At 30.3% G+C, this 25,896-nt stretch overlaps 2 protein-coding genes across 5 annotated transcripts in view; one reads left to right on the top strand and one right to left on the bottom strand.

Annotated features, from left to right (window-relative positions):
• Positions 1-25,896, top strand: part of LOC142325405 (tight junction protein ZO-3-like) — a 981,859-nt gene that overhangs the window by 881,319 nt on the left and 74,644 nt on the right. For all 4 annotated transcript variants that reach the window (XM_075367134.1, XM_075367133.1, XM_075367135.1 and 1 more), the window contains one exon: positions 22,640-22,827. In XM_075367134.1, coding sequence (XP_075223249.1) covers positions 22,640-22,827 — 188 coding nt within the window. The remainder of the gene's footprint in view (positions 1-22,639; positions 22,828-25,896) is intronic.
• LOC142325406 (uncharacterized) lies at positions 514-24,193 on the bottom strand. The gene is made up of 2 exons (XM_075367137.1): positions 23,934-24,193; positions 514-1,687 (listed from the first exon to the last, which is right to left on the bottom strand). The coding sequence occupies exon 2, from the start codon at positions 1,666-1,668 to the stop codon at positions 769-771; it is 900 nt and encodes a 299-aa protein (XP_075223252.1). The 5' UTR covers positions 1,669-1,687; positions 23,934-24,193; the 3' UTR covers positions 514-768.

Genomic DNA, 25,896 nt, shown 5'->3' with positions numbered 1-25,896 from the left:
ACCGGTTAGGAATAAATACAAAATTTATGTTTCTCAAAAAGTTTTTTTTTTTGTTATCTGTTAAGCTCATTTTTTTTTTTTTTTGTAAATATTATTAAAAAATGTTGATGTATTACGGAGGTTCTATTTTTTTTAAATTTTTGTTAGTTACATTGTAAATAAATAATTATCATAAAAGATAAATGTTAAAAACTACTCATCCTTTAGCGATTAGAATCTTAAAGTAATAATAAAAAAAAAAGACACTACAATTAATATCAAACAACAGTTTAATTAAACATCAAGAAAGTACAATAAATAACATGTATTCATTCTAATGTATGTTGAATAAAATATTTCTTGAGTATTGTTAAAAGTCTGCATTTTAATTTTAATTAAATAGTCCTAGATATAGTTAAGTGGTATTTTCTCATTGTAGATAAAGTCTGCATTTAAATTTTAATTAAATAGTCCTAGAGAGTAGTTATTGATAAGTATTCATTAAATCAAGTAAACATTAATACATATCAATTTACATTAATACTTAATCAAGTAAACATCTGTAGTTACAAACGTCTTGCATCAAAACTACTACGATCAATTTTAGTTTTATATCTTGAAAACAAGATACATGTTCATAGTACAGAATTTTTTTACGTAATCCCTCAAACATTTCAAGATGTAATACTTTTACGGTGAATTTCTTATGTCGTCGTAATATTACACTGTTAATTTAAAATTATAAACAATTTTGAAAGGAGTGAGTTTTCTGACATCATCCTTATTGGTCTAACCCATAATGATAGGGGAAATGCTATTCGTTGATTCCAGTGACTCTTTTTGAGAAGCTACGTTATTACATTTCTCTTCGGTTTGCAGTTTAGCAGGAAATATTTGATCGATTCCAGTTGCTGGCAGATATGGCCATGAAGCAGTTTTACGAAGTGGCGTGACTGTATACAAGTCATAGAATAATGGTAGTGGTTTCGAGGCTGTATATAACGTAAATTTCTGAAGACTTCTATCAGAATACCGTCTCTTAATATCAACCTGCTTTAACGATACCTTACTGTCAGAAATAATTTTATCTGCTTTTTTAATGATATCAGTTTTTGTATCTCCTTCAGCATGCATATCATCCTCATGTTTCTTCTGATCTGTTGAGATATCAAGATCAAGAGTGATCAAAAGAGATTCGATAAAATCTTTATAATCTTTTTCGATTGTACTTAATTCCTCGATTCTTTTTTTATCTAAAATTCTTTCGTAATTTAAACGTGAAATTTTTTCTTCAGAATTGGTAATTTCTTTCTCTGCTTGTTCTAATTTTTTACAACCGTCAAGAAATTCTATTTTAATATCTTGTATTATATTTTCTCTATGAAATATATTATCCTTTGCCTCACATAATTCAATTTTTAATGTTTCATTCTCTTGGTTCACCCGACTAATTTTTTCATTTAAATCATTTACAATGTTTTTGTGTTCCTCCTGGATGTTCTTAACTTCATCTTTTAACTGTTTTATTATGTTATTTCTATCAAATATTTCTTGAACTGCACTGTACAGTTCTCCGTGTACATCCAGTACTATTTCTGTACATTCTTGATTTGATCTCGTTTGTGTTTTTTTACGAAATATTCTAATAGGTTTCGTAACCCATTTTATAATATTAAAACATTTATTCATTTTGTATTTTTAATCGAATCTGAAACAAACAAAGTCATCCAACGAATAGAATAATGATAATAAACAAAATCAAAAAAATTAATTTAATATAATTCTGTTGCCGAGCAACAGAATATTATTATTTTAAATATAATATATTAATTATATTATTTTTAAAATAATACATATAATTATTATTAACTCCCAATGCAAACATTTCATTAAAACATATTCAGTGCTTGTTTTATTAACCCTCCGTGCTGAATTTTTTCTTTTACTTTCTAGGGACGAACAGAAAGTAAGTTATACCCCTTGTATGAAACAAATACATATTTATAAGATTTTTTTTATTGAACATAAAACTACATAATTTCATACCTTGTTACTTCTTATATCTTGTGAAATATCTGACAATTCCACTCTCATAAAAATTTCAATTTCCTTCAACCGCTTCCTTCAGTTCATCATCAGTAGTACGGAAATGGTGGTACGGTCACCATTTGTGACGTCACTAATTCAAGATGGCGGGGGTCGGCCATCTTGGATTGTGACGTCAGTGGCGGCCGTAGCCCGCCAGTGTTGCCAACTTGATTTATTTTGTGTCGACATTGTTATATATTGAAGTAATATTTTAAAGGTTGGTAGCACTGCTGTGTGGCGGTCGGTTTGAATTATATAAATAAATAATATTTAAAGTGAAAAAAAATTCGGTCGGCTAGAAGATTCGAACTCGGTCACGACGGGACGCGACCGACTGACGCCTTAAACCAATCGGCTGCGGTGACTTGGGTTTTCTCCAATCCAGTTGTTCATTTTATTTTGATTATGACTGTTAAAATGTTTTTTGAAATTTATTTGCCTATAATTACTACAGGGGTGGCTTGTTTCTTATGTGAGGTCACCTACAACCATTTCATTTACGATACCAAACAGATAAATTATTATATTGTTTATTATATTATATATAATTATTACATTGTTGTTATTGAAATTATAATAAAATCGTTTTTTTGTTTTTTTATTAAATAATTCTGTAATCCTGTCTTATAAAAATAGTACGAAGATTGTAAAAAATCAGATGTGAATAACACATGACTTCTTTGTACGCCTATTAAATTACATATACACTTTTTTTTTTTTAATGAAAAGTACATTTAATTTTATTTTATTAATAACTTCAGATATTTTTTCATTTTTATTTTATTTTTATTTTTTAAATCAGAGGTTAATAACTATTTATAAATCAATATATTTAAATTTAAAAAAAAGAAAGGAGGTGAAGTCGCGTTTGAATCGATGTGCCTTCCTTTTGTAAGATCCGAATATGTCATTAATTTAACTTTTATGGGACTAACTCTGGAACCAATGAAAATAAGTAGCACTTATGATATATCGTTGAAAAGCTCTCAATGAGGGCTTATTACTGCAGTTAAGTCTAACATCCAAAGAATTTGGATTTTGGGCTTTTTTTTGGACACTTTTGGTCCAGTCAATTGCAATCAAAAGGGAAGATGCTTAACTAGATGTTACAATAGTCATAAATCCAAAATTTCAACATCCTACGGCTAATAGTTTTTGAGTATGTATGCGAGATACATACATACATACGTAGGTACTGATATCACGCCGAAGCTAGTCAAAATGGATATTTCCTTTGAAATCTGAAAACCGAAATTTTCGCGATCACGATGTTTTCTTTATTTCGTACAAGGAAATAAAAAACTCCACCATTGTTTACAATCGTATTTAAACATTTTATTATAAAAATAATTTAAATAAGAAATATCATAAAAGACGTTTAAATTTAATTCTCCCTGGTAATATATTAAATTTTGTCATTTGTATTATTAATTAGATGTACTTATATTATAAACTTTATTGCTACTTATTTTTGGTGTGAATTATATATAATATATGTAATATAATACTCTTATATATAATTACATATAATACTCTTTTAAATCTTCACTAGGTGCGCAGGAGTCCAAAAGTAGATGTAGCATAATTAAATAATGGGAAAATGTTTCCTAGTTGTTCCAATTTACGTAGATGGTAATTTTTCTAAGAAACTGATTGCTGCCAAACTTCTTATCCAGTAAACAAGTAGTAATGTTGTCATACTATCTGGATTTAACTATAATAAACAATTTCGACTGTGGACAATAAACAAGTAAATTTATTTTCATTATAACAAGTAATTCTCTCAAATCCGATAAAAAAAGGTGTAACTAAATAAAACTGTGATCTTTTTTTGTGTACGTATTAAACGATATATTTTTGTTTTTCTTTTCTTCACTGCAAATAGTTAGTAACGTTCAGAACAAATAGTTATGATAAATATTATAAAACATAGTGAAATATGTTATTTGCTTGGTAGCTTAAAATATCAGAATAAAATCACACATTAATAAAAATAATTAACGATTCAAGTTTTATGTCAATAATAACATAATTATCGTACCCGTTTTCTTTATATTTATTATTTTTTTATTTTTTCTCTGTATAATGCTCATATAATGTGTGGCTTGTGCGCGAGTAAATGGAATAAATGTAAATGAAAATTTGCTAGCCAGATTTTTACAATAGAGATTGAACTATAAATCTTGCAATCGAAGATGTTAAACATTCTAAATATACAAATTGGCCCTTAAAACTTCCACTATATTGAATTGTAAGTTTATCTGATTATTTGAGACAAATTGAAATGGTTGCTGGTACTTGTTCTATCAAAATATCTACTATCATCCATTAGAAAACAAAAACATTGTTTTGCAGTATGATAAATATGAGATGTGCAAGTAAATACTTAAAAGAACAATATTTGTATAAACTGCAAAAGTAAATTTTACGGAACATTATCTTGTTAGAATTTTCATCTACGGTTATTTATTTAGACCTAATAAAGGAATTTTATTAGAACCTTGTTTTATATATATCTGTTGACTCAAATGTCAGGTCGCCTGCAACAGTTCCTTATACGCATTTTTTATTTTTTTATTTTGGTACATTACGTTCTCGTACACATAAACGCACTTTATTCTTTTAAGTGATGACAAATTATTTATGTTTTAATATAAATAAAAATAATCATTTTTCAGGTTATAATAACACTTAAGAATATTAAATGACTTAATATTCATGAGTCGTAAGTCGCTCTTGTAAACGACACCTCCACTTTTACAAGTATCCCGTGTCGGTTTACTAAGGAACTGAACAGTAAAGATACTATTTCACTTTGAAGTTTTCACGGAGCCGAATATGTCTTTGCATAACAGCATGTTGGGCTGATTGAAATGAATGTTACATCCAGTCCTATAATTAATACCTCTCCCTCTGTTCATTTTTATTGAACATCTTTACTTTTAGAGAAGGTTGCATAAAAATCAGAAAGACTGATTAGTATAAAGCAGCAAATTAATATATCTCTTTTTGCTGTTAAAAATGCATTACATGATAGTAATAGATTGATTAATAATGTCATAAAATATCTCATTTAAACAAGTCCTGAAAAATATTAAGTGAATAGGATAAATCATAAAACAGGAGGATCATTGATGTTATAGCTAATTACGATAAATTATTTTAAATTTGCTAGCTCGTCATTTCTGTTATAAATCACCTTATCCTATCCTCCGTCGGGTTTTATCGACCAAATCTTCAGTTTAATACAGTTTAATTTTAGTATAATCACAATTTTATATCTATGATATTTTAATCACGTTTAACGTAAAGATTTAATTAAGTTAAATTTCCAAAAATCAAATGGATAAACTGATATGAATTCGTCTACACATTAGGTGATTGTGCAACGTATATGTTCAGTGCTAACGAGGTTAGATCATTCGGTGAGACTTCAGTAAATTGACGCCATATAGATTCAGTTTTTAAGACAAAGTCTCTAGGATAGATCAGATTTACGCAATAAAATTTCGAACGAGAAGCGTGCATTATTGTTCTGATGTACTGACTTTGTTTGTTTGTTTAGCCTCCGAAACTACCGCAAGGTATTACCTCAAGAGTATGAATGTAAATGCAGTTTAGTTTTGTACAGTCTCAGCCATTCCTGAGATGTGTAGTTAATTGAAACCCAACCACCGGTATGCACTAGTATTCAAATCCGTATAAAAGTAACTGACCTGCCTTTACTAGGATTTGAAATTTAGAACTCTCGACTTCGAAATCAACTTATTTGCGATGACGACTTCACCACTGGACCAACTCGGTGGGTTTTGACGTATTGACTACAATGTAGTCTACTTATATACAGTTAAAATCCTTATTTTAACTGTGTGGTCGACCTCCGTGGCGCGAGTGGTAGCGTCTGGGCCTTTCATCCGGCGGTCCCGGGTTCAAATCCCAGTCAAGTATGGCATTTTCACACGCTGCAAAAATTGTCATTCATCTCATCCTCTGTAGCAATATACCTAAAGGTGGTATCCGAGGTAAAAAAAAAATTAAAATTAACATCCTTTTTTAAATTAAATATGCATATCAAATAATTAATTACATAATTTATTGGGGCCGGTTTTTATTTTTTACGTGTTTTTATTTTTACTTATTTTTATCATTTTTATTAATGCGTTTATATTTTCTACATTTTCTTAAAAGGATTTTATTTAGCCAGGAAATTGTTTTATTGAGTTTTTTAATATTAATATTTATTCAGGAACTGAAGAAGGCGTGTCTTAAGTGCGATTTGTGATGTAATAACAAATCATAACTATGTAACTCCACCCTTAAAGGAAATTATCGTTGTCAGTATTATAATAAGTATTAAGTGTACAGGACCTTCTGTTAGTCATATTATATGAATTATACTTCTTTTTTTTTACTCATACGTAAACGCATTTTGTTCTCCTAATTGATGATTATATATATATATATATATTGGTAAATATTCGAGTACATATGAATTTTTAATCAGTCCACCAAGTTGGTCTTCTAGTGGAAAATCGTCGTCGTAAATCAGCCGATTTCGAAGTCGAAGTCGAAGTTCTCAGGTTCAAATCCTAATAAAAGCAGTTGTTTTTATTCGGTTTTAAATCCTAAATCGTGGTGGATACCGGTGTTCTTTGGTGGTTGTGTTTCAATTAACCACACATCTCAGGAATGGTCGACCTGAAACTGTTCAAGACTAACACGTTTACCGGTACATTCACACAGATATTAGTAAATCGCTAATGACTTTAATCGTTGATGCGACTATAAATAAAAGTATTAAAAAAATTTTAATCTGTTATATAATTTTTTTGTTTTAAATTTCTTATAAGACATGTTAAATTTAGTTTGAACAACTTTCCTGTTGTATACTAGACTTGTCTGACATAAATTTGAGGTTTCTTCTAATACAAATTTTATAGTAACATCTAGTCCATATTCGAGTCAGTTTTAATATTAACTATTGGGATTAAATTTAAAGTCTATTTTGATACGACCTACTTTCTTTCTTCTTTCTTTCTTTCCTGTTTAGCCTCCGGTAACTACCGTTTAGATAATTTTTCAGAGGATGAATGAGAATGATATGTATGAGTGTAAATGAAGTGTAGTCTTGTACAGTCTCAGTTCGACCATTCCTGAGATGTGTGGTTAATTGAAAACCCAACCACCAAAGAACACCGGTATCCACGATCTAGTATTCAAATCCGTGTAAAAATAACTGGCTTTACTAGGACTTGTACGCTGGAACTCTCGACTTCCAAATCAGCTGGACTCGACTAGAAAAAAGTAGTCGAACGGAAATAAGGGCTTGTTTGAAATGATCTTAATTTACTCGTATATATTTGATGAATATTTTTTGGACGTAATTTTGGATAAATAAATTTGCGTGTAATCTTATATTCATAAGGCTTGTACTGTAGAAAGCGCAGGCTGCAGTTGAAAGTTTTTATAATCAATTTTCCAGTTCCTTTCTCACTTATAAAATAATTATGAACTATTGATAGCGTATTTACAGATAAAAATGGAAGGCATACTGTGTATACAAAATAGTACACTCTATCGCGTTCTTACTAGCAGTAATTGTTAACACTGTTAGCATTATTCATCCAGTTCACTTTTGTCATTCGGTCATGATAAGATATTAACGGTCTAAAATTAAAAATTGAATGAAAATACATAAAACAATAACAAATAAATAACCGAAGGGGTTTTCTTAACAAATTCTTGGAAACTAATATAAATTATGTTTGGTACTTCAAAGGTTTTTTCCGTATATTTAGAATGTGGTGGTATAAATACTGTTTCACGACAAGAAGTAGTTGTGACGCATGTAAAACAGTTAGAGTACACCCAGATACATATATGAAAGACGTTACTTTTAGAAATGAATATGTCATCCATTTCGGTGAGCTAGGTAAGCTGATATGCAGTAGTATCTTTGTTTGATGACAAAGGAAAGGGAAACCATTATAACAGTCCTTTATTATTTCTCGTATACTTTTCATGGAATGTTTTTTGTTTAGTAACCTAACATTTTTGGAAGTTATTTGTATACGACTATGTTAGATGGCCTGCAACTATTCTGTTTATGGTTCTCAGAAATTAAGAAAGAAAATTTACGAAAAATGTTATAGTAGAATCTTCAGATGTATAACATAAAAATGTACGAATTTTTGATTTTAATTTTCTGTTAAATTTAACCTGAGTTAGTAAACAATAAAAAAAAGTCTAATTTAACGAGTGTTGTACGAATTATTTTAATTATGTTGAGTAATATCAAAGGAAATTTTACAGTAAAATCTATCCCATATTCGATCAGTTTTAATATTAAATATTGGGATTAAATTTAAAGTCTATTTTGATACGGCCCGACTAGAAAAAAGTAGTCGAACGGAAATAAGGGCTTATTTGAAATGATCTTAATTTACTCGTATGTATTTGATGTATAAAATTATTTTTTGGTCGTAATTTTGGATAAATAAATTTGAGTGTAATCTTATATTCTTAAAATCTTCACGTGAAAAATTTATTATAACTTATTAATTTAATTAAAATAAATTAATTTTATTAACAATTTTTGAGTGGAATTGTCTTTTGTTTTGTATGTAAATATGTACTGGTACTTTGTAGTACTGGTTGTTTTAAGTAATTGATTGTTTCATTGTTTTATTTACATTGGTTGTTTGAATTGCTGAACACGTGTTGACAAATAGTGTTTAATTTCCGTATGTCACACTCATTTCACGCTCAGACGACGTAATTGTTTTCTTTAATTCAAAGAATGCGCTGTGAACTTTGAAATAAACACTTTGTAAAATTTTATACTTATACTTTACATTTGATTTAATATGATTGAACAAATATCGTTTATGTTATAAAAACGGATCTTTTAAATATTTTAAAAGTTTATACCATTCAACTAATATTTGTTGTTATTAAATATAATCGATTAAATTCCATTCTATGCGGGTTGTATTACTTTAACAGATAGTTTAATTCATTAAATGGAGAAGCATTTTTACATATTGTCCATGCCTTTTTTTTTTGTTGATAAATTTATACTCCGTAATAAATGTCTTCATATTTATATTTAACTTTTTCAGTATTTTTTAAAAGTTTTTTGTATCATCCTTTCCTCGAACGATTAGTAATGTCTAAATGTGTAGTTAAATTTATACTCTCTCTTTATCAGTTGATTATATTTAAATTATTTTCTTTGTATATTAACAGTTACTTATTCATCTTTAATATTCGTAGAAGGAGTGGTCATTTGAACTGACAGGAAAAAGCTTGTTTAATTTTAGGTTATGTACTGTACTACCTTCGTATAAAATTGGTGGCTAAATGAAAAACATTACGACAGTTTGATTGATCAATTTAGTTGACAGGTGCTCAACTTTTCAAACCGTAAAACGTTTTAGCTTGTTGGTTATTTTTATTGATTTCAAAATAAGATTAGGTTCTCAATTCTTCAATTTCATAAATATGTTTTTTTTTTAATGTTTATTTTTAATAAAATTGGCTGATTTTGATGATTCTTTGTTATTTTGTTAAGGAAATTCCTCTCGTAGTCGAGATTAAAATTTTTCCAAATAACGTTAAATGTAAGATTTTATTTACTTAAATGAAAAATTACTTTGTGTACTTGATAATTTGAAGATAATTTTAATTTTTTTGTCGTTGTCATTGCTTAGTTATGGATTTATAGCTTAAGGTTTATTTATTTATAGTTTGATTGAATTCTGATATTAAAAATATTTTTGCGTGTAAATGAAAGAAAATTAATAGGACAATACTTAAAGCTAATAAATAAAATGGGGTACATATTCCCTCATCGTAGAAAATCTAAAAAAAAATAAACAGACTAAAAAGTTAAAATTTTTAATTTCAACCAAATTAAGAGATTTATTGTTTTTCAGTTGGCGCGTGTAAAAAAGTTGAAATTGAATAACAATTGAAAAACTCTTGATTTTTTTTTAAGCCGTGGGTTGAACAGATTGTCAACATAATATAGTGACCCGCTCATCACTATCGAGAATAGTATTATTTAGGGGCTTCATGCTCATATGATTAGGCCTTTTCGTGTAGTAGATGTGAGTTTACATTATCAAAGTTTATCATTTGATCAGAAGATAGTGAATCCTAGCGTAAGCTTTTGTATGACCTCGGTGTTTTATTAAAATATAATAAATGTCCGGATTGCGGAAATCAAATGATATTAAATGATGAAAGGGAAGTGTTTCAAGTGTGTCACAAAATAATTAATGCAATTGATTCTTTCTGAAATAAAGTTACAGAAAAATGTGATAGAACAATCTCAAAATAAATATACTTGGCTTTTCCATCATAATTTAACTAAAACACACGTTTATCGATTGGTTATGTTTTAGATTACAATAAAGCTATACGATTATAATAGCGATTAATAATACGATAATAATTAATAATAATATAATTAACGATTAATAATATTAACAATATTAGCGATATAATAATACGATTATAGCGATTACAATAAATGTCTTGTGTAACGAGATCGATGTAACTTCTCGTACACGTGTGGACTGGAGTCTTCTTGAAGTTTGTGGTTTATGCTCTATTACAGGAATTTTCAGTGATCGATGATGTAGGAGTAACTGTAGAAAAAGGCAAAGCAAAAATAGATCATAGAAAATATAACACAGTTAGGTCTTAGGAGATATTGAGGGTGGTAGTAAACAGCGGTTTTGGCTCCAATTCCGACTCACGGAAGTGAAACGATTTTTGATTATTTTTTTATCATTTTGCCTGGCTCTACTATTATCAGTGACTGTTAGAGATCTTATAATTATTTGCAATTAGAAAGTTACACTCATCTGACAGTTAACCACTCGGTAAACTTAGTCGATCTGGAAGCCGGCGTTTATACCCAATAGTGTTCGATGGAGTTATCAATCTTCAACTTCCGGAACAGTCGAAGGTGATTGCTTATGCTGATGACTTGGCTTTCCTCGTTGGTGGTAAGACCGAGCAGGACCTCCAGGACCCGGGCAACGAGGCCTTTACTATTATAGAGAGATTTTTGACGGTTCACGGATTACGTTTATCACCACAAAAGAGTGAATATATCGTTCTAGCCGGTCGGAGGAAGGTAAGCCAGATCTACGCATCGGAGAATATCTGATCCCGTTCAAAGCCACTGTCCGATATCTCGGCATGAATATTGACCGGTCGTATAGATTCAGCGATCACATCATCGCTCTGTGAGCGGGCAGAGAACACACTTTCTGCCCTAAAACGACTCTTCTCGAGTCAGATGGTACCTCGAGCGTCGAACCGGAGGGTCATCATGTGTACCAGTACATCCATCATTCTATATGCTGCTTCGGTTTGGGGTTCAACATTATAGATTAAAAGAAACCTTGCTGGACTTCAGAGCCCGCACAGACGAACGCTGCTGGGAATCGTTGCAGCATATAGCACCAAATCATATGATGCCGCCTGCGTGTTATGTGGTGTCCCACTCATTGATGATATACTGGTTAAGGAGAGATCGGACAGATGTGCTGGAATATCAGCTGACTTGGTTCGGAATGGGACCTATAATGTCTGGCAAGATAGGTGGCTGGCTAGGGAGACGGCAGCCTGGAAAAGGATCCTGATACCGGACCTGCGACTGTGGTGTTTAAGAAAGTTTGGTGACCTCGACTACTCCACTACACAAATGTTCACAGGCCAAGGGTACTTTAGAAGCTATCTACACCGCATTGGGAGTCGTGACAATTCCAACTGTATGTTCTGTACAGAGCACGACACTGTCGAACACATATTGTTTCAGTGCCTTGAATGGGAGGAACATAGGGTTCGTGCAGGAATTCCCGGCTTGACACCTGCATCCTTACTGACTGACATAGTTTTTTCTGCAGCACGTTGGGATGCGTTCAGCCTCTTTTCCCGGACGGTTCTTCGAGCTAAGGGTGATGAGGAACGGAGAAGTGGCTTCTAGCGAGGGGGGGGCGCGTTGGGCAGCTTCAACTATGAGGACTGCTACGCCTTGGTGTGTCAATTCCGATCATCACTTGGGGACTCGGTACATGATGTGTACCGCTATGACAGTTCCCTGCTGTGATGAAGATATTCAGAACCTATCATCCAATAGGGAGGGAGTTGAGGCCAGAGTCCCGGAGAGGGATCCTCTTGGGAATCTCTCTTTTGAGGTATAAGTCACAGACAAGACCGAGACCCGGCATTTGGCGTGGGGATAAAGGTTGCAGCTTAGCTGGATCCGGAGTCTTCTCGTTGAGGGTTAGAGGCAAGCACAATAAAAAAGATCCAACTGACGGGCCGACCTGCCCTGCCGGACCTACAGCTGGTGGGCGAGAAGACCTGTTAGAGTTAAAGAACACTCCCCTGGGCTGAGTTATACTTAGCTGTGGGTCCGGTTCATGGGAGGAGAAAAAAGGTACGGAAACTGAAAGCACTATTTAGTCGGTCATCTGACCGAATTCACGTTCCGCTGAGTCGACTTGGACTACAAATCGCGATTCCACGCCCTGTTCAAAGGAATAAGGCAGTTCTACAATGGTTCTGAGCACCAGCAGCAGCCAGACGCACAGTTTCCGACAGTTAATTCTGAATTTTCTGAAGGTTTTTATATATTTTTACGAGTTTCTGAATTTAAAAAAAAATGTTTTTCTATTGTTCGTGTCCTTTTTAGCGGCAGGGGGACCGTCCGTTTTATTTTTATTAAGTTTATTTGATTATTTACAAATTTTAAACGTTTATTTTTTTAAAAACGGATGCAAATTGTGCTAATAATAATAATAATAATAATAAAATTCAGTTTTATTTCCGTTGAACCAAACATTTTTCGAAAGTACCTCGCGATTCGATTTTAAATGAAACAAGATCTATGATCTATGGTATGTTGGATTTAGGTTGTCTTACTCTGATAGACGTTATTGTTTGTTAATTGTTTTAATTTTAAATTTTGGAATGTTTACATGAAATTTGTTATGTTTTAAGATTAAACAAAAAAAAATTCAAATTGAAAAATTCGAATTATTTTATAATAAAAGATATTTTATGCTGTGTTTTGTGTAATTGGAAATTTGATATTTAGGAGTGAAATTTGGTTCAGATCTTTCTGATCCGCCCCATTGGTACTTTTAAATTAAATGTTCATTTCAGTTCTGCTAATATTTAGTTACAATTTAACTAGTTTAATTTCACATATTAGCTCATTCTTTTCTTAGCTGCTAAATAATATTAAAAAATTAATAAATAAAAATAATTTTTCTTAATTAATAAAATCTCCATGGTGGAGTGGAAGCGCCTTTCATCCGGAGATCCCGGGTTCGAATCCCGGGTTTCTAGAATTACTCGACGTTATTTAATTTGTATTTTGTATAATGCAGTTTTTTAGTATGCTTGAATTAATTGAATATGTTGGAATAATAATGCAAGGATTGAATTTACGTGAACGACTCTAAATATGAATTTTAATTGTTAATTTTAAATTTCAAAAGTTTTTGTACTAAGTTATGTTGCGGAATAAGTGCAAATGAAATATAAGTTATCTATTAAATATAAAGTTGTTTATGCCTATGTTCTTTTCTCCGTTTTCATATATAAAAATTATCTTCAGTGTCATTTGTATTTTTTCTCTTTCTAAATGTGAATTTCTTTTGATCTTCTAGCGAGTGATGAGTGCCTTTGCTGCAAACATTTATTTTTGTTTTTGCAAACTCTTTTCAGCCACCTGCTGTGCTTTTATTTGCCTTTTATATGTCTTACAGATCCAATTTTCCTTTCTGTTTATTTTGTTTTCTTTTTTATATAAAAACAAAATTAGATTTCTTTAATTTCTGATTGTGATGGGACTTCTTTCTCGTTTTTCTTGAAAAAAGATCCTTTTATACCTTTACACACTACATTTTCTATTTTAATAAAAAAAAAATACTTTGCAAATCTTGTTTTATTTACTTATTTTCTTAAATCGTATCATGTTTTCAAATGTAATCCTTGCTTGTTATGCATATAAAAACTTCTTATATGTTATTCTACATTTATAGTTTTTGTATGATGTTCCTTTGATAGATTTTAACGCATTACATCATTGGTTCAATTTTTTCATTCAAATATATTTTAATGAATAAAAACATTATGAGCACATAAATAGTAAATCAGTGTTTGAACAATGGTTTGTTATTCGTTCATTTCGATTTTATGATAAGCCTTTATTTACAAATATACCATCATTAAAAAATTATGAGTTTAATTTTGAATAAACCAGCTTAATTTGAATGCGTAGTAATTTATATATTAATTTTGTGAAAATTTTCATGCCTGAATTCCTTGAAAAAAATTGTTTGTACAGTTTTAATTAAATTTTAATATATATATATATATATATATATATATCTGTTGCTAATAGTAAATTATATTTCACATATTTTCAATACTTATTGCGATTTTCAAAGATTATTTTAAAAAGTTGTAATTCTTTTTTGTTTAAAATTCTTCAAATATGAACGCAAAATAAACGGTTAAAATTTTTGCAAATATTGAAGGCCTTTATTGATGCAGTATTGAGGTTTTACTGCAAAAATGTATTAACATTTTTAATTTTTTTAAACTATCCAATGATAATTTGGTACTGAGTACAGGATTAATCAGATTAAATTGCTTAGTAATTTCAGTGTTATGAAATTGTTTATTTATAAGTTAATTACAAAATAAAGTTAGTATATACTTTATTTTAGTACAATATATTTCATTATGCTTCTGTTTTAAAGCACATTTACTAAGAAAAGAATTGCTCTTATTACAAAATTACAGGGAAAAATATACAAAATTCACTATTTTTTTACGAAAATAGCCGTTATTAAGCAGAAGAAAAACTGATGTTTTATTATTAAACACGAACCTAAAATGACATAAATTAATTCATTAATATAAATAAAGCCTAATAAATAATGTTAAGTAACACTATCATGATATGCGTCTGCATTCATGCATAGTAATGTTTAAAACAGCAATAATACTAGATCGTGGGTATCGGTGTTCTTTGGTGGTTGGGTTTCAATTAACCACACATCTCAGGAATGGTTGAACTGAAACTGTACAAGACACTTCATTTACACTCGTACATATCATCCTCTGTAATTCCCGGAGACTAAATAGGAAAAAAAAATCTCATGGCCGAAGTCATAATTACTTTATTAGTACCAGTTTTTCTTTCTTTTTCCTGTTTAGCCTCCGGTAACTACCGTTTAGATAATTCTTCAGAGGATGAATGAGGATGATATGTATGAGTGTAAATGAAGTGTTAGTCTTGTACATTCTCAGTTCGACCATTCCTGAGATGTGTGGTTAATTGAAACCCAACCACTAAAGAACACCGGTATCCACGATCTAGTATTCAAATCCGTGTAAAAATATCTGGCTTTACTAGGACTTGAACGCTGTAACTCTCGACTTCCAAATCAGCTGATTTGGGAAGACGCGTTAACCACTAGACCAACCCGGTGGGTTTTTATTAGTACCACTGGGACGTGACTGTACACAGCAGTAGTTCGTAAACTCCGAATATGCATCTCACCTTATCGACTAGTATCTTTGTTTTTCTTATAATGTCTTGGTTTATGGTTTGAACTGGTAAATAGATATGTGGAGGAATTTTATTTATAATGCGCATCTTGAACGAAAATAATGTGCTTTGAAGTCTTTTGGACACATTGAGAGTGGTTTTATTAAGCCAACCTCTTGCTTGCAACAGTTAATTCCAAATATATATATATATATATATATATATATATATATATATATATAACTTATAAATTATATAACTTTAGAGTATTATTTAAACAGACTTTAGAATATTTTTCGTTTGTTTATCTTTAAACAAACTTTAGAGCATTTTTTAATTTTATCTTTAGCTGCTGTCAGATTGTCATGTAACTTAAATATTTAAATGTTCGTTTAATTTTTCCCAGAATTATATAATAAACAAGAAATCTTTCTACAATGTTCTGCTGCTATTTTTAGGAGGAGATGAATTGTTATTAAGATGTTGTTGTTCCCTTTTGTTCTGATTAACTGTAAGAGTGTAAAAATCAATGTCAGCTTCTTATTGTAAACCCCAAGCATTAAAAAAAAAAAACAAAAACAAAAAAACAGTGGTGATATTCTTTTGTTTTCGAACCGAAATATTGCTGACTATCAATCCAGCTAGTTAGCAGTCAGTCTTCATTGATTACTACCAGACCTACATGATTAAAAATTTTGCTTAATTTTTCAACTAAACCTTGTTTCACTAAACCGTGCAGCAAACCAAAACATCAGTATGATGATTCTAATTTAATTTATCGCAATCCACCCGAGAAATAACACTTCTCTTTGCTTGTAATATAAAAATGAAGTAAAAATAACTGGTAATACAATAATGAGAAATTATGATAAAGTGATATATTTATCTTAATAATTACAAGTTTAATAAAGTTAAAATTTCATAAGCAAAACAGAAAAAAAATTGTTACCTTAATGTATTTCTTCAGTACCCGATAGACTACTGTCTCATTGAATTGTTGTCATCATTTCCTAAATTTATTACAATTCTTCAATAATATTTTCACACAAACTGTCAGCTTCCCACACTTTTTTCTTTTTTAATTATTTGTTGAATACACCTTTTTTTAAAGAATTTGGATCTACTCTATTAACACCTATCAATAAATTTTTTACATCGCTTAACATAAATGTTGTATTAATATTCCCAGTGTAGTTTTTAACTTAGGCCCATATCAGTTCTTTTCGGGTTAAAATTGCAGTTGTAAAGAGGAAGACGCAACACGACATTTTTTTTTGATTTTGCGATTTCACTTACTTAATGATGAATGTATTTTTATTTAATTGTATTTTTGAAAGTTCTACTTTGTAAGTGTCTTCGGTGTACGCGATTTTCTTCTATTTTAACCATTCGGTAATTTCCGATTTTTGGGCTCGAAGCGGTTAGAATTCTTTTCAGTTTTCAGGCAATGGTACGGCGCATTATCTATTACAATGATCGATGCTTCAGCAACAATTTTGACAACTTTTTTAAATCACTGCATAAAATTGTCACCATTCATTTCATCGTGGTACTCTTGGAAAAATCTGGATTCAAATACCCATAAATCACTGTTGAAAAACTCACTTTCACTACCTTCGTGCGTTACTATTAATAGTTTACCTTTTCCAGCCGTGGTTTTCATCCCAATTGACAAAGCTTTCATAAAAGCGTCTTTTGCGCTCTTTATTTTTTTACCCTTCCATATCTCGTTTGTTGGTTAGTTTTGTTATGTAGATTTATATCACTGCTTGAATTTACTCTAGACTAGTGTAAATTGAAGCAGTGATATAAATGCTCTAGAGTCTACAGCATTGTTGTATTGCAAACGAATTTTACTTATCAAAGTCTGTAATTTTCTCTTTTTCCTTTCCTATTGTTAACTCAAGCTACACGCACGTAAAATTCATATAAACATCACTATTAATAATGAACCACTTGCATAGACAAATGAAATAGAAATCATTGTTTGACAGAAAAATTTTTCTTTAAATTTTCTTCAGTTACGATAGAAAACAAAATAGTCCCAATTTTTAAAAGTAATTATTTAGTAATAATATTCAATGTAGAAAATAGTTAAATAAAAAAAAAAAAAAAAAAAAAAACATTTATTATCGAATTGTTTCTACAGGATGATTTTTTAGTTCCGTTACCCATTTGTTAATGTCTGGTAATTTTTTTCTAAGAAAGGGAAATTTTGTTTTGTGACACGAAGTTGGTAGCGCTACTCAACCGGTATAGATACGGCAGTGTGAGTTGATTCTCCTTGAGCTGTGTAAACTTTTGTGCCGTTTCCGGTCATGTTACGAACAGAATGTCTTTTACCATAGAACAACGAGTTTTCATTGTTGAACAATATTTTGCTACGAAATCGTACGCGAGTGTAAAAATAATCATTTCAGATTAAATTTGTTGGTGTTCCTCCACCAGAACAAATGTCAATTTCTAGGCTAGCAAATCGATTTCGAGAGATAGGTAGTGTTTGCGACAGGAAACGTAGTGGTCGACCATCTCGCTTGACAGATGACGTTTTAGAGAACGTGAAAACAAGATAGCTCAATTCTTCACGGAAAAGTTTACGAAAACTTTCCACGCAGGTTGGTTTGTCGTATTCGAGTGTTCAGAAAGCGCTAAAAAATTGAAATTATATCCGTATCGTGTACGATTAGTCCAAGAGCTTCAGCCTCCAGATTTAAACAACCGATTGCAATATTGCTGTTGGTTTAGGTCTCTCGTAAATGATAACGGAATCGAATTTTTAAGCACAGTGTTCTTTAGTGATGAAGCTTGGATCGATCTCGATGGTTATGTAAACAGTCAAAACTATCGAATTTGGGCGGTTGAAATTCCTAACGCTGTACAAGACAAATCTTTGCATCCTGAAAAAATTGGTGTGTGGTGTACGATATCTCGTCATCGTATAGTCGGACTCATATTCTTCGAACAGACAGTAAATGGTGAAGTATACAGGAATATTGTGCGCCAATTTGTGTCCCTCCTGGAACCTCAAGATCGGTATTGCTGGTTTAAGCAGGACGGCGTTACATGCCACACGTCTCGAGAAACGATGGATTTTCTGCAAGAGTTCTTTGTTGATCGAATAATAAACAAGGCCTTATGGCCTCCAAGGTCCCCAGACCCACATCTCCTGACTACTTTTTGTGGGGCTATATTAAGTCAGAGGCCTTCGAAAACAATCCTCACACTATTGATGAACTTAAAGTCAACATTACAGACTTAATCACGAATATTTCCAATGCAATTCTTTAAAAGGTTTCTGCTAATATGCTGAGAAGAGTCCGTGCGTGTATAACCGCAAGGGGTGGGCATTTTGAGAATATTCTTTAACAATTATGTAAGTAATAGCTTTTTATTAAATCTCTTTTGTAAGTAACAAATACATTCTTTTATTCCACCTAAATTTTCTTTTCTTAAATTACATTTAAAATTGGGTAACAGTACATTTAAAATCACTCTGTATTTGATATCTGAAAAAAAAAAAAACATTAATCCTCTGATCTTTCTGATGTATGTATGTTTATTTAAGTTATAATGGTCGTTTAATAGTCGAAAAAACAAATATGGTAGCAGTGGCGAAACTATTTAATAATTAACTGAAATTGTCTGACGTTCAAGTTGGCACCTCTGACATTAAAAATATCACCTGTTCGAAAAAAGTTCCATTATTATAATCTTTTTTGTTTATTTCAAATTGTCGGCTTCGTTTGAAATGTGTACCGTGGAAGAACAGCGTGCTATAAGATTCTATTTTCTGAAAATCTAAAACCGACTGAAATTTACTCGCGGTTGTTAAAGCAGTACGGAAATAAATACTTTTTTTTTGGATCGGATAATAACTTGTTAAAATATTATATGTTTAAATGTCATTGCCTATTGTAAAAGCATACATGAGAATGTTTTCTTGTTTATGCTTAGGTTAGGTTTCTTCTAATTTAATTAAAGAAATATTTTATTAGAACATAAAAATTTCATTGTTGTGTTTTATAACAAGTTTATAACTTAATTTTTGAACAAGTTAAACAAATTTTAAATACCTGCTTCGTATAAGTATAAAGTTGATTTAGAGTAAAAGGGACTGTACGGCTTGTATTTCTATCGGGAAAAGTACACTTTCTGTAATAATGATGATGGCAATTCAGGGACATGAAGACAGCTGGGACTTAGGGTTGAGAACATAGCAATGTGGTCCCCTAGTTTTATTGCTGATGTACAAGTGGTTAGAGAGAGATTGCTTCTCCAACCCGCCTTTTCACAACCTCAGTTCATTTGTCTGCTTCAGCTACTTTGCTCCAGTCACTTGTGTACAGTATTCCAGTATTCCCTGGAGACTATACACTCAGTTGTAAATAAATTGAAAGCAAATGGAGTCAGAGAGTTAAGGTTTATTTTGAGTATTAAAACATGTGAACACTCTTGGAATTAAACATATTTAAATGCGAGTACCACTTGTGCTTATGTACTTATTGTTATGTTTGTAGTAGTATTTACAATTAACTGATATTATACATACACAAAAACTAAAATTTTAAATAATTGAATTATGCCTTCCTAGTAAGATTACTATAACATATTTTAATTCCTTTAATCAAGCAGCTTATATATTGAAGATCAGTGTAAGAGTTTAACCTAATTCTGTCATAATCTAATAATGTATACATTCTTCAAAATGGCTTTTATTTTTCATTATTTTTTAACAGAAGAAATATATTCGTATATGCAAGCATAAGCATATTGATAAAACATCTATAAATAAAATTATTTCTGTTAATTGCATTTGATATTGTTTCCTTGATGTAAATGTGTTGACAAATATACAAGTAGGATGCATATAAAACATTCTGTAAAAAATATGTCTAATTAAAACAATTCTAAAATTAAAAATTCGGTTCTGATTAGACAAAAAATTCAAATTTAAGTCAGATGGTATAAATTTTAAAGTAGTACTTCATATAAATTAAACTAATCAGTAATAAAACCAACATCCCCTCACTCACATTCATATACAGAGAGTGAGAGATATATGCAAACTCCCCCCTTGCTCATTGCTCATGCACGTGCGCACGCTCGCTCACACACACACACACACACACACATACACACACACACACACACACACACACACACACACACACACACATATACACACATACACACACACACACACACACACACACTACACACTATACACTACACAATACACATTTGCATATCACTAAATCATATAAATTGCTGACTTTACATGGTGGAGTGGTAGCATCTTCATCTTTTATCTGGGAGGTTCTAGGTTTAAATCCTAGTGTCAGGTTTGGCATTTCTCATTGACTAGTATGAGAATGAGTTCGATGTGTGGGTAGTATGAAGTATTTCCATATCATACTTCCGTGCTTTAGCTTTAAACCAAGAGTGATTAATTTAAAAAAAAAAAAAAAAATTACTATGCGTTTGTTAAATATTTTGATTATTTAAGGAAGAATTTAGTTGTGAGTTTATTCTGTAATTAAATTAAATTGGAGCATAACTTGTACTTTCTAACTAATATCTTTCTCATTGCGTCAGAAAACTGATAGCAATAAGTTCTGCTGGAACTTACCTATCACTTATGATAGGAAGTGAAAGATGTCCATTAAGTTTAAATTTGGCTCAGTTAGTAATTAAAAATTTATCATTTTGTATAATTTTCACAACTGCCACAATCGAATTTATATGGACAGAAATCATTAGGTCATTTTAATTCCTTCAGTTCCTATCATTAGTGATAGTTATCTGCTGTTGTACTTCAGTTCCAGCAGAACTTTATGCTATCTTTTGAGTTAAGGAGGTACATATTAAGAAGTTCTTTGTTTAAATACGGTACAATTTTTTTTGTTTCTATTTTATTCACTTTATGTATGAGTGTGTATAAATCTTGTTATTTACGTTTAAATTGCTTTTCTTTGTATGATTTACTAACATCAGATTTTGTGTAATCATGATTCTAAAATCGATAATTTAGATTAGGTTGGGTTGTTTGAAGTGTGTCTTATCTATAACTTTATTTTTTGATTTTAAATTATGTTTCTGTTATGTGCATAATTGTAACAGTTGTAGTCAAGAGAATTATTTTATTTTATTTATATTTAGTTGTGGATTAAATTGATTTAGCCAATGGTGTTATCAGTATTTATGGGTTATAGGCATATATGTAAGGTCATAAATGTTATAATGTTATTATATATTGCTGTTCTCAGTATAAATTGCAAAAGGATGTCTGCTAAGATGGTAGAAATAAGGGAGTCCATAGGAAGGTTACCAGATCATGTTTTATGTTTTTTTTTATTTTAATTTACATTCTGCCTATGCTAAAAAGTGATTCTATGTAAACTTTATTAAAATTTTGTGTATACTGAGAATTATTCTACTTTATATATACTATATTACTATTCTCCTATTACTACTATATATTACTATTCTACTATATACTATATTATTCTATTATATTATTATTATATTGAGAATTATTTGTAAAAATCATCTTTGCAACAAGAAGGTACATTAAATTAGAGTTATATAAATGAATTAGTGAAAAAATTAAATTAGTTGTTATAAAATTATGTAATAATTACGTTTAAAAGAGATGTGGTGCCTTATTACTGAATTGCTATTTACTGAGACTATCATTTTATTATTACTCTTTGGACATAAAAATCAACTCCTGATTAGCCAGTTAACAATTTTATTTTGTGCAACTCACACATTTCTTTTTAGATTAAGGGATATGTTTTTTAAGTTTTTGACCTTTTATGTTTTCATTTAAAAAAGCATGTAATGCTTTGTAGCTATGTAATGCATGTAATGCTATGTAGCTTTAAAGCATGTAATGCTATGTAGTGCATGTAAATGCACTACTATAGTTATTCAATTAATTTATTTATATTTTATATAATGATTTTTTTTTTTTTTTTGCAGTGTAAATGATAGGATTATGAGTGCTAATGGAGTATCACTCGAGAATGTTGAATATGCAACAGCAGTTCAAGTATTAAGGGATAGTGGTAACACAGTTACGCTCGTAGTGCGACGAAGAGTTGTTTTACCTGCAAGTCCTGAACCTCAGACACTTCGTTTCCAGTTAACCAAAAGTAGAAAAAAAGATGGTCAGTACTTTCTGTTTTAAAGAAATTCAAATTATATATTTAACTGTACACTTTTTTATATGTGAAAAAGGAAATTGTTCTGTAATTGAGTTTTATTAAAGATTATGCGAAAGTTGTAGTAAGTTACCATCAACCTTTGTAGTTCTCTTCTTTATAAAAGAGTTATTGTATATAGTATAGGATGTTTATTTAATACAGTGTAGTAAATACATTGTTTAAATTTATTTAATTAATTTGAAAGATTATTTTTTAAGTAAGAAATAAGTAAATTCTGTTTGGTAGTTTACTCACATCATTTTTTCTTTTTTGCTGTGGAAGAATTTTTTTTGTGGGTTCTAAGAATTTATTCCTACCATGAAATTTGAGCCAGATTTTTTTTTGAAATGGAGAAATGTAAACATTTAGATTATAGTAAAAAATTGCATTAGAATTAAGCCAGTTCTTTATGAAGTTTACTAAGGCTACTGTAAACAGCCTTGTACTTTGTTAAAAGTACATTAACAAAATACCCATAAACTAAATTTTGTAACTGAGAATGAACATGATAGATGCAATTTTCTGAATCTTCTATCTCTAAAAGTGACAGAAAATACAAAAAATCAAAAATTATAGATACATACTTATTCACAGCATATTAAACCACCTGATTTAATGTGAACTCATAGGCTTTTAGAACCATGATTCACATATTGCTTTACTCTCTTATTTGATTTTGTGGAAGAACCCAACCTTATAAAATAAGTAAACAAAAGAAAGATAACCAAAAATAATATAATTCAACACATTAACTATATGAATATATTAAAATTAATTTTAAAAACAGATTATGAAAAATTGCTTTTTGAATTGAGAATAAAAGAAACTTATTACCTCACACAGTTAAAAATCAGATAATACATTCTCCTTAAAGAGTAGTCAGTGGTACAAAGTTTTTCAGTAGATTAAAAAAAAGATAGAGATTCAAATGAAGTTTTATATATAACTTGGGCTGGCTGTATATTATTTATTAGCCTTTCTATTAAAAATACAGAAGACATAAGAAATAAAGGTGTGTTATCAGTACACTTTTGAAAAAAACAGATGAAATCAGTGAATATTGCACTCACCTTCTTTCTTTTTTCCTATTTAGCCTCCGGGAATTATCATTCAGGCATTACTTCAGAGGATGAATGAGGATGATATGTACGAGTGTAAATGAAGTATAGTCTTGTACAGTCTCAGGTCGACCATTCCTTAGGTGTGTGGTTAATTTGAAGCCCAACTACCAAAGTACACCGGTATCTACGATCTAGTATTCAAATCCATATAAAAGTAACTGCCTTTACTAGGATTTGAGCCTTAGAACTCTTGACTTCCAAATCAGCTGATTTGGGAAGACGCATTCACCACTAGACCAACCCAGTGGGTTATATTGTACTCAACTAACTGATGTAAAAAACACAATTTCTAGTAATTCTAATAATGATGCCCACCCACTACTATAGTATTAGACTTACAAAGTGAATGTGGGTTCCTTTTATTTCATTTCTTGGAAATGAATAAACAGAAACAGATGTTTGACATACTGTATAATTGAAAGGTAGGAGGAAATAGATATTTTTATCAACAGCAATATAGAGTTTATATTTAATTCAAAACCGCACTAAGAGAGATTGTTGGATGGTGTTTACATACATGGTAATTAACTGCACACGATGACATTACCAAACGTACCAACAAAATGCATTGATACAGACAGTATCAATGGGATTGATCAATCTTGTCTGAATTTAGAACCACGTGTGCTAACTTTTTTTTTTTATTCAACTTATAAATTTATCTAATATTCTTTTTAAATAAATATCCAACATTTCTAAGCAAATATAAAAAAAAAAATTACATACCTAATTGAATGTAGAGAAAGTTGAATGAAAATTTTTGTATTTAACTGAATGGAAATTTCATAAAATAGAAATAATATGCTAAGTGATGAGCATGAAAAATTACTTAACTGAAGTAAATATAAAGTGCACAGTAATTCCATAAAATACAAATGTAAAGAGTTTATTTTATTTTAAAAACCACTAAAAATCTATTTGCCTATCGGCATTACATCTACTAGTCAACAAGGCAAAGTTCATATTCATGGAGTACCGCAGCACTGCTGTTTTGTTTGGCTATAGACAGAGATGGAATTATAACAGCAGTAGAGAATGGGCTTAGTCCTACTGAACAAAGTGACATGCCTCTCAATTCATTCCAAGCAAGAAATGTTATCTGTGTAAAATGTATTACTGTATTTATGAGAATCTGTAATTTCTTTCTGATTATGTTATTAACACAATTAAAAATATTAATTTACATTACTATATTCATAAATTAAATAAATTTAACCTCAATTAATTATAATAATTTAAGTAAACTTTTTCACTAAAACAGTATCAAATTGCATAGCATTATAATTAAAGTTAATAATAATTTGAACATGTAGGCCTCAGAATTGCAACAAGTTGGATATAGCTGTGGAATAAAAAAATGATATAATACCCTTTTTTATTAATAGACTAAATAATTAAATGATCAATACAGTCCTTAACCAGTTTCGTCTGCAGTTTCCATAGAACTATCTTCTGTGATTGGCCAAGAACCCCCAATTTCTGAGTTTGACTCAGTTTCACTTCCACCAGAATTAATTTCCAATTCGTCTTCACTACTGATGTCTTATCATCATCCATCCTTATATTTGTAATTATGTTTTCAATGGCATCTTCCAATGCATCTTTTTCCATTAAGAATCCATTATCTCCTGAACTGTTGACCCTAATCTTTTCTAGTCTTTTATAGTAATTGATGAAATTCTATTTAATGTAACTGCTCACAGTTCTGTTAATGACATGTGGGGAATATTGCGGTCTCAATTTTTTTTTAACTAGATTCCAAATAAATTCAATTGTAGATAATTTTATTTTTTTGAAGCCATTCTTGAATATCTTTTTTCGATGAATTGGGTGACAAGATGTTTATATTTTTTTTAGTAAGGTCTGTTTTCTATGACTAAAATACAATTTTTTGGTAGCCCTGGGATAACTT

The sequence above is a fragment of the Lycorma delicatula genome, chromosome 5, assembly GCF_047948215.1.
Source record: "Lycorma delicatula isolate Av1 chromosome 5, ASM4794821v1, whole genome shotgun sequence".
NCBI lineage: Eukaryota > Metazoa > Arthropoda > Insecta > Hemiptera > Fulgoridae > Lycorma > Lycorma delicatula.
The sequence above is the reverse complement of the archived record's forward strand: the minus strand, read 5'-3'. Positions and strand labels throughout refer to the sequence as shown.